The sequence below is a fragment of the Mustela erminea genome, chromosome 17 (genome assembly GCF_009829155.1).
Source record: "Mustela erminea isolate mMusErm1 chromosome 17, mMusErm1.Pri, whole genome shotgun sequence".
Lineage (NCBI taxonomy): Eukaryota > Metazoa > Chordata > Mammalia > Carnivora > Mustelidae > Mustela > Mustela erminea.
Window position 1 is genome coordinate 24,602,799 of NC_045630.1, and position 10,683 is coordinate 24,613,481.

General features: G+C 41.9%; 1 protein-coding gene across 2 annotated transcripts in view; it reads left to right on the forward strand.

Annotated features, from left to right (window-relative positions):
- The window catches only part of LOC116576277 (quinone oxidoreductase-like protein 2), a 28,491-nt gene extending 19,048 nt beyond the window's left edge, over positions 1-9,443 (forward strand). For both annotated transcript variants that reach the window (XM_032318336.1, XM_032318337.1), the window contains exon 10: positions 8,178-9,443. In XM_032318336.1, the coding sequence (XP_032174227.1) occupies positions 8,178-8,246 (69 nt within the window). In that variant the 3' untranslated portion in view covers positions 8,247-9,443. The remainder of the gene's footprint in view (positions 1-8,177) is intronic.
- Positions 9,444-10,683: the final 1,240 nt, after the last annotated feature.

Consider the following 10,683-nt stretch of genomic DNA (forward strand, 5'->3'; position numbering starts at 1 on the left):
GCGGAAGAGTGTTTCATTGTGTGGGCGTTCCATAACTTGTTTTTTCATTTATCAATTAATAATTTGATTATTTTTAGTTTTTGGTGATTACATACAAACTTGTATAAACATTCACATTCAAGTGTTCTACAGACATTTTTTTTAAATTTTAGGACTGGGATTTCTGCATCATGTGCTAACCATATGTTTAACTTCTAATAAATTTGCAGAGACATATAGTGGGCTTTATTTACAGAGCAGGTTTATTCCTCCCAGTCTCCAGTGGTCCCTAGTTAACATCATTAGATAAGAATGTCTGTTTATTTTATTTTATTTTTTTTTTAAGATTTTCTTTATTTATTTGACAGATCACAAGTAGGCAGAGAGGCAGGCAGGGTGGGGGGGAGCAGACTCCCTGCTGAGCAGAGAGCCCGATGCAGGGCTCAATTCCAGGACCCTGAGATCATGACCCAAGCCGAAGGCAGAGGCTCAACCCACTGAACCACTCAGGTGCCCCAAGAATGTCGGTTTAAAGGAATTCTATGCAGAATCATACAAATGCCAGTTATCGATGCTTCTCAGGAAGAGGCACCCTTGACTGTGTCCGCTGCTCTCTCTTCTTGCCTTGCTACAAGTGTTTCCCATGCCTCTCTACAACCCAGGTTTTGAAGACACGGCCACTGTTACTGCATTCCTACCAAAGCCCATATGTAGCATCTGGGTTTTCTATTTCTTGGCATATTCTGGGTGAGACACTGGTGCTCCAGCATGCATTTTCTTTTTGTACGCTGGGGATTTTGTTTGTAATGATTTGCTACTATTTAACGTTTTGCTACATTTAACCTTTAATGAACTACCAAGTGAGTTTCAGGGTGGTGGTTGTATTTTTCATCCCCACCAACAGTATTGTTGGGCACCTGCCAGAATTTCATACTGTCAGGTGGTTTTCCTTCATTTTAGCCCTTCCAGTAGGTATCTGGTGGTTTCGGATTGTGGGTTTAATTTGCATTTCTCTCTGGAATAATGATCTCGGGTATCTTTTCATATGCTTATTTGTCAGCTGTGTCTCTTTTTTGGTAAAATGCATTGACTGACTTCTCAAAGAAGATTCATATCAACTTGTAATCAGAGCAATGACATGATAAATATAATTCAGCTGGGACTGTGTATCACTAACTAAACATTTTTCCCTTAAAAAACAAGCCCACTGAGTCCGGGTGTAGTCATTCATTCATGAGTTCATTTGATTCATCAGCTTTCATGGGGTACATTCTGTATGCCAGTCAACAAAAACTAAGACTTAAGGAATTTGTTTTGTCGGGAAGCTCTTAGGACAGGGTTATGATAGGGGGAAGGGATGGTTTCTAAGGAGGCATGAGTCAGCGTCATGTATTTCGGGAGCTATAGCTTACTCCGCTGAGTCCTGCTTGATAAGCTAATTAAAAATTCCAGCAGCGGAACCCAGAACAAAAGCAATATCCTCACCCTGCCCCCAGATTCCGGGTTGCATATCCCCAGAGACAAATTTAATTATGGCTTCACGGGAGGTGGGGAGGGTTCTGGGAACAGCCTGTGGGTCTCTCTGGGGATGGGTCTGGAGCAGCCTCCCTCTCCAGGGAGAATGCAGAAGGAGTAAAATGTCCCCAGGCATCTGAATTAGCTGTCAAAAACTCCGGTCTCGGGCCCTGCAGTTCCCTTCTTAGTTTCTCACTCAGAGCCTTATCACACTTACTAAACATTCAGTTCTTTTGGTTTTTTCCCCCAAAGATTTCATCTGTTCATTTGACAGAGACCACAGCAGGCAGAGAGAGAGGGGAAAAGCAGGCCCCCTGCCGAGCAGGGAGCCCCATGAGAGCCCAGGACCTGGGATCGTGACCTGAGCCGAAGGCAGAGGCTTTAACCCACTGAGCCACCCAGGCAAAAAAACTTATGCTTTCCCCCATTGTTATCTTTCAGAGAAGTGAGGTAAATGTGTGCTGCATTTTTATAAATATTTATATGCAAAATGATTAAAAAGAAGCTCTAGCATTGAAAGGGACAACTTTCTTTTTATGTCAAGATTTACTTGTTAGGAGATTGCTCATTTCTCTAGGATGCCAGGTAAAAGAAGTATCATTCTCTCGAATCATGCTTGCTTTCCCGAGTATTTTCTGTCGTAGGGCTGTGACAGATCTCTGGAAACAAGGGGCTTCGAACTGACAGGAAGAGATGCTGCTGTGAGTCACCTGAGCTGTGCCTCCGAGTGAGGGGATTGATGGTGATCGACAGGGCAGGGATGCGTATTTCAAAACACGCGTCTTAGACCTCTACCCCCTCCTTTGAGTAGGTCTAAATTTGCATGGACTGGAAAGGTCTCTGTAAGGCACAAAGAACCGCAAGGCAGATGTTTTTGAAAACAGGGATTTTGTGCTGCAGAGAATCGATTTGTTTGACTGATTGATGGGTTTCTCTGCTTCTTTTTATTTAATTACTTTTTTCTATGCTTTGGGGGAAGGATTTCAAGGGGGAAGGGCTGGTTTCCATATTTCTTATTTCAGCGCACATTTGCATTGTTGGACCATCCTTTGTTTCTTCCTCAGTGTATTTCTGGAGTCCGTATCTCCCGATTCCCGTTATCCTCGCTGCCCACTACCGTCCTTCCCTCTTTCTCCTCTCGTCAGACTCACTCTCTGTAGTGCGTTTGGTACATGTCCTTGGATTTATATGTCCTTGTAAAACATACATTTTTTTGTATGCTCATTTATTTTCTTTTTCTTTTTTTTTTTTTTTAAAGATTTTATTTATTTGACAGAGAGAGAGAAATCACAAGTAGGCAGAGAGGCAGGCAGAGAGAGAGGGGAGGAAGCAGGCTCCCTGCGGCTCGATCCCAGGACCCTGAGATCATGACCTGAGCCGAAGGCAGAGGCTTTAACCCACTGAGCCACCCAGGCGCCCCTATGCTCGTTTATTTTCAAGTTACACAAATAAATAACAACAGAGGGTTGTGCTGTAGGCCTTATTCTATTTCTTCATTTCTCACTCAGTGCTGTCTTTTTGAGACCCACCTCTGTTGCTGGTGCTGTTTCCAGTTCATTGCTTCCCACTGTTGCCAAGGGGGCCGTGGTGTGCCCCTGCCGTGGTTTATACCTCTGCTTCCCAGTGATGCACGCTGGGGTTGACCTGTTTCCCTGCCACCGTAATAGGCACTAGCGTCTGCAGTCTCACCGTTGGGACTTGTGCAAAGTTGCTTTGGGAGTATTTTCCCGGAGGTAGGGTTGTCGGGTCACACAATGTATGCATACTTAATTTGACAGCCAAGTGCTCTCCAGGATGACTTGATCAGTTTATGGCCCCTGCCAGCAGTGCCAGGGTACGTGCCAATTCTTTTTTCACCACCCTGTTGCTACATAGCATTGTCCTACTTTCTGATTTTTGCCAAACCAATAGGCATTAAGTGGCATGTTATTATTTTAATTTGCATTTCCCTGATTTCTAATCAATGTAAGCTTCTCGTTATAGATTTGGTAAACATTCGAGTTTAGCAATTTAAACCCTTCATGCAGTTTTCTGCAGGGCTTCCTGCCTCTTTCTTATTAATTTGCAAAAGTTCCTTGTGTAATCTGACGTTTGCAGATTTTAATGTGTGTACGGAACACCTGGGGATCTTGTTAAGCTGCAGATTATGATTCACTGAAGGTGGAAGGGGGCTCAAGATTGTGATTTCCTTTTTTTTTTTTTTTTTTGCTAGAGATTTTCTTTATTTATTTGACAGACAGAGATCACAAGTAGGCAGAGAGGCAGGCAGAGAGAGAGGAGGAAGCAGGTGCCCCACTGAGCAGAGAGCCCGATGTGGGGCTCGATCCCAGGACCTTGAGATCATGACCTGAGCTGAAGGCAGATGCTTAACCCACTGAGCCATCCAGGTGCCCCAAGATTGTGGATTTCTAATAAGCTCCCAGATAATGCAGAAACCTATGGTCCTTGAACCACCCTGTGAGTAGCAAGGTTCTGGACGTTAGTTTGAGACTTTGGAAAACTCTGTCCTTCCGAATTTGTCATTTCTCTATCACCCTTGTCTCAATTTAATGTAATCAAACACATTGATATTTTGCCTTGTGGGTTAGTGCTATTTGGGACATGTTTAAAAAGTTCTTTTTCCTATCTGGGCCACAGTGATCTTCTCTATTTTTCTCTACTACCTTTTTTCCTATTTTTAAAGATTTATTTATTTGAAAGAGAGAGAGAGAGCACTCATGAGCAGGGGGAGGGGCAGAACGAGAGGGAGAGAGAAAATCTCAAGCAGACTCTCAACTGAGCATGGACCCCAATGCGGGGCTCGATCCCAGGACCTGTTCGTGACCTGAGCTGAAATCAAGTTGGCTGCTTCACCGAGTAAGCCACCCAGGGGCTCCTCTCCACTAACATTATACTTGTATTTTACACTTAAGGATTTAATCCATCTTAAGTTATCTCTGTATTAGATATAAATTAGGTAACCAATTTTTATTTTTCCCCTTTTAGTAAGCTAGTTATCCTGGACCAAATAGTTAATTGTTTCTCCATTTATTTGTCGTGCTATCTTCAAGTTCCCAGATACACTCTGCTTTCTCTTCTGTTTCTTCAGTTCAGATTTATGTTCCTATAATAATATCATACTGTTTTTTATCTTTATAGCTTTGAAGTATGTTTTAATATCTGGAAGTGTCACTCTTCCACCTTAGTTTTTAAAATTTGATTTAGTTTTTTTGTGAATCTTTATCCTTTTAGGTAAATTTTGTGGTTTTTTAAAAAAAAAGATTATTTATTTGAGAGAAAGAGAAATAGCGAGAGAGAGAGAGAGCACACAAGCAGGGGATGGGGAGGGGAGAGGACGAAGCAGGCTCCCTGCCAAGCAGGGAGCCCAATGTGGGCCTCCATCCCAGGACCCTGGGATCTTGACCTGAGCCAAAGGCAGACGCTTAACCCACTGAGCCACCCAGGCGCCCCTGCATTGGCTTTTTAGATTAATTTGGGGACGTATTGATTTTTTTATAATGTTGTCTTATTTCATAAACAGGGTCATATTACCATTTATTCAGATCCTTCATGTTTTTAAGTAGATTTTAAAGTTTTTCTCCATAAAGTCTTGTGGATCATTCTTAGTTATGCTAATTATAGTACTTTACTGTTTCTGTTGCCTTTGAGAAGACAATTTTATTTTTATTTTTATTTTATTTCTGTTATATTTCCTAGTTGATTATTTTGATACAGAGAGATGTCAGTAATTTTTGTTAGCCGATCTCATCCCTTACAATCTTACTGATCTCTCTTATTTGCTTGTCCATTGCTTTGGTTGTAGATTATTATATGTAGATTATTATATGTAAATAATGACACTTATATTTTCCTCCATTCTTTGCATTATTTCATTTTAATTTTTTGCATTTTTTATTTTTTAAGTATCAGGAGACTGTGCTTTTTCAGCACTTCTAGGTTTATAGAAAAATTCAACAGAAAATGTAGAACATTCTCATATATTCCTTTTCCCACCATCCAGTTTCCCTAGTTAACATCTTTTTTTTTTTTTTAAATTTTATTTATTTATTTATTTGAGAGAGGGAGAGAGAGGCAGAGAGTGCAGAGGGAGAGTAGGAGGGAGAAGAGGCTCCTCACTGAGCAGGGAGCCTGATGAGGGGCTCCATCCCGGGATCCTGAGATCATGACCTGAGCCAAAGGCAGATGCTTAACCAACTGAGCCACCCAGGTGCCCCTCCACTGGTGTTGACATCTTGCATTTGTGGTACATTTGCTACAATTGATAAAACCAATATTGATACATTATTATTAACTGAAGTCCATCATTTACATTAGAGCTCACTCTTTGTGCTGTACAGTTCTGTAGGTTTTGCCAAAACAAATGTGTAATGCCATGTGTCCATCATTACAGTATCATACAGAATAGATTTACTGCTCTAAAGAATCCTCAGGGCTTCACATATTCACCCCTGCTCCTCACCCCAACCCCTGACAGCCACTGATCTTCCTACTGTCTGTAGAGTTGCAGCCTTTCCAGAATGTCATATAGTTGGAATCATATAGTATGCATCCTTTTCCGACTGTCTTTTTTACTTAACACTGCACTTAAGATTGTCCCATGTTTTTTTTTGTTGTTTTTTTTTTTAATTTTATTTATTTGACAGAGAGACATCACAAGTAGGCAGAGAGGCAGGCAGAGAGAGAGAGAGGAGGAAGCAGGCTCCCTGCTGAGCAGAGAGCCCGATGCGGGACTCGATCCCAGGACCCTGAGATCATGACCTGAGCCGAAGGCAGCGGCTTAACCCACTGAGCCACCCAGGCGCCCGTCCCATGTTTTTTCATGGCTTGATCACTCATTTCTTCCTATCACAGAATAATATTCCTTTGCTCGGATGTACCACAGTTTGTTTACTCATTCACGTACTGAAGGACATCTTGGTTGCTTCCGAGCATTGACCATTGTGGCTAAAGGTGCTATAAACGTTTGTGTGGACCTAAGTTTTGAGTTTATTTCCTAGGAATGTGATTGCTGAATCACATGGTAAGAATATGTTTAGCCTTGTGAGAGACTACCAAATTGTCCTCCAAAGTGGTTGTACCATTTTGTATTCCCATCAGCAATGAATCAAAAGTTTCTGTTGTTCTAGATCCTTGCCAGCATCTGCTGTTGTAAGTGTTCTGGATTTTAGCTGTTCTGAAAGGTGTGTGGGGGTATCTCATTTCTGAGTGCATTGTTCTAACGACAGATGATATTGAACATCTTTTCATATGCTTTTTGGCCATCTGTCTGTCTTTATGGATGAGGTGTCTGTTCAGATTTTTTGCTGCCTTTTTAATCGGGTTGTTTGTTTTCTTATTATTGAGTTTTTCAAAAATCAAGACGTTATTTTTAAGTCATCTCCACACCCAAGGTGGGGCTTGAACTTAGGACAAACCCAAGATCAAGAGTTGCACACTCCACTGACTGAGTCAGTCAGGCACCCCATCTTATTGTTAAGTTTTGTTTGTTTGTTTTTTTAAGATTTTGTTTATTTATTTGACAGAGAGAGAGCACAAGTAGGCAGAGCAACAGACAGAGAGAGAGAAGCAGGCTTCCCACTGAGCAGGGAGCCCGATGTGGGACTCAATCCCGGGACCCTGGGATCATGACCTGAGCTGAAGGCAGATGCTTAACCGACTCAGCCACCCAGGCGTCCCTTATTGTTGAGTTTTAAGACTTCTTTGTATATTTTAGATACAAGTTCTTTATGAGGCATGCATTTTACAAAGATTTTTCTCCCAGACTGTGGCTTGTCTTCTCATTCTCCTGAGGGTTTTTTGCAGAGCAGAAGTTTGTAATTTTATGATGTCCAACTTACCAGTTTTTTTCTTTTATGGATCATGCTTTGGTCCTCACTGCCAGATCCAACGTGATGTGGACTTTTTTTTCTATTTTCTTCTGAAACTTTTATAGCTTTGCCTTTTACATATAGGTGTAAGATTCATTTTGAGTTAATTTTTGTGAAAGGTGTAGGGAGAACGTCTTGATTCATTTCTTGTGTGTATGGATGTTTAGTAAGTTCTAGCACCATTTCTTGAAAAGGCTGTCCTTTCTCCATTGAATTCCCTTTGCTCTTTTGTTAAGGATTAGTTGCCTGTATTTGGTTGGGTCTGTTTTTGGACTCTAATCTGTTCTATTGATCCGTTTATCTGTTCTTTCACCAGTATCACATTGTCTTGATTACTGTGGCTGCTTCTTTATTTATGTTTTATAACCTTGTACTTCTAGAAAAATAGGATTTGAGATAGATTGCAATTTTGGTTACTCTGGAAACAGGACAATTTTAATAAAAAGTTAAAAATTGCATCATGTTAAACTATTGATTCTTCTGGCAGGGGCTATATTCTTTCAAAAACTAGAACACACAGAAGTATTACCATAGAATATGGACAGCCCTGAGGAGTTTTTACCTGGTATCATTTATCTGACAACATTGAAAATCATACTTGAGACAGAAATATTCCAAGATTGGGTTATTCTTAAATATTATTTTTTCCCCTTGAGTTTGTGGTGATTAATTATTTAGTTAGTATTGCATAGTCAGCTCTATATAGTTCATTGGAGACAGTCTTAATATTTGAACTATTTTAAGACTCAAACTACCAGCCACTATTTGTTGAAATATGCAAGTGTGATCACATTTTTTTTTTTTTTAATTTTTTAGGTCAATGATGCCTTCCTTCATGTGATACAGCGCAAATCCACGGGCAAGGTGCTTATCTCCCTTAAATAAATCCTCACCTCAGCAGTCAACTCAGCACGTCCAAATCCAAACTCATCATCTCTCCAAAAAACCTCATTTCCTTCCTGTGCTTCTAAAGGTGTTACCACTTTCCTTATTAATCTGTGTTCAAAATCTTTGAGGGTCGCCTTTGATTCTGTTTTCTTATTCCTCTTAATTAGTGTGACATATGCTTTATTGCCCTAACTTGGATGTCTTTGGGAGTGAAAGAATGCTATTAGTAGTTAAACCAGGAAGGCAGATGTGCCAAGCAAAGTGGGATGTATGGTCATCCTGTTCAGAAAGCATCAGTGCCCTGGTTCTGTTGTCCCCACCTCTAAGATAGCTCTGACCTCTGTATCCTCTTTCCATTCTGCCTAATTATGTCTCATCTGCTAATTTCAGTAACTTCCTCACTGGCTTTCCCACCTTTAAACTCTCCCACGCTCCATCCTTTTGATACACTGTTCCCATGGTGACCTTTCCAAAGTACAGCTATGTCTTTGTTTTTACTCAAAACCTGCAATGGCTTCCCATTGTCTACCTGGCGGAGTTCAGACTCTTCGAGCTAGCATTCTTTAATGTCCTTGATTTTGCCCCGCTCTGCTTTATGTTACATCCCTCTGGCCCCTCCGTCTGCACTTACATTTCCTGCCAACCCTCCTTTGCTCTGCTCCAACAGTTTCCTCTACTCCCTTATCTCTGTCAAACATAAGCCCTCCTGACCTCCAGGACTGACTTCTGCCATGAATGAGGCTGTCACCTCAGGAGGGTGGTCATTTCTTCCTTTCCACCTTCCTGTAGCTTTTCCCCCAGGATTTGTCACATTCTGCCTTGCACCCAAGAGAACAGCTGGTCTAGTAGAATGAACACAGCATTTCACATCTAAGATGTGGGTTTGAGTCCCAGTCTTGCCACTTTGGAGGTGGTTACTGAACGTTCGCAAGACTTTCTTTTCTCACTGTAAAGCAGATGTTACGATATCTACCCCGTAATGATGCCATGAGCAATACGTGCAGTGATTGGGCAAAGTTCCTGGTGCATGGTGAGCTATTAGTGGATGCTATCTCCTTTACTTCTTTCTTTCCTCCTTTCCCAATGTTCCTCGAGAGCAGGTACCATGTCTGAATCACCTTGGTACTCTCACAATTCCTAGCACCGTGAGTCACCCTTATTAAATACTCAATAAATGGAATTGATTTTGAATTATCTGCAAGTCTAAATTGTGGGAATAAGTAAGAATACATCACCTTGGTAACCACCCAAATGTCCATCAACAGGTAAGTGGGTGCACAGAATATGGTAACACCCAAACCATAGATTGTTATCTGGTCTGAAAAAGAAAGGATGTTCTGACACACGCTACAACAGAGGTGAACCTTGAAGACACTATGCTAAGTGACATAAGCCAGTCACAAAAGGACAAAGACGGTATGATTCCACTCATAGGAGATACTGAGATGACTCAAAGAGATAGAAAGTGGAATGGTGGTTGTCAGGGCCTGGGGGAGGACACAATGGGGAGTTATTGTTTAGTGAGAACAGAGGTTCAGTTTGGGAAGATGAAAAAATTTTTGAGATGGATGGTGGTGACGGTTGCGTGAGTACGGATATGCTTAATGTCACTGAACTGTCCATTTAAAAATGGTTAAGGAGGCGCCTGGGTGGCTCAGTGGGTTAAAGCCTCTGCCTTCGGCTCAGGTCATGAGCCCAGGGTCCTGGGATCGAGCCCCACATCGGGCTCCTTGCTCAGTGGGGAGCCTGCTTCCTCCTCTCTCTCTGCCTGCCTCTCTGACTACTTGTGATCTCTATCTGTCAAATAAATAAATAAAATCTTTTTAAAAAATGGTTAAAATCATAGTTTTTTAACAAATATTTTATTTATTTATTTGACAGAGAAAGATCACAGGGAGAGAGGCAGGCAGAGAGAAATGGGGAAGCAGGCTCCCCACTGAGCAGAGAGCCAGATGCGGGGCTCAATCCCAGGACCCTGAGATCATGACTTGAGTTGAAGGCAGAAGCTCAACCCACTGAGCCACCCAGGTGCCCCCAAATCATCATTTTTTAAAAAAAGATTTTATTTATTTGAGAGATTGAGTATAAGCTGGGGAGAGGAGCAAGGCAGAGGGAGAAGCGGACCCCCACTGAGCAGGGAGCCCAACGCAGGGCTCGGTCCCAGAACCCTGAGATCATGTCCCAAGCCAGAGGCAGATGCTCAACTGACTGAGCCACCCAGGTGGTCCTAAGATGGTCATTTTCTATTTTACATATACTTTATCACAATAAAAAAATGTTTTAAAAAACACAACGTATTACCCTCACATCTAAGCGAATCCGTTCAGAGAAGAGAACAGAGAGTGTGAGGAGAGTGCCCCGCTCAGGCTGACGGAAGCTCCAGCCTCTGCCCACAGTCTCTGGTCTGTGGGGTGAAGTCCTCTACATTTCTCGG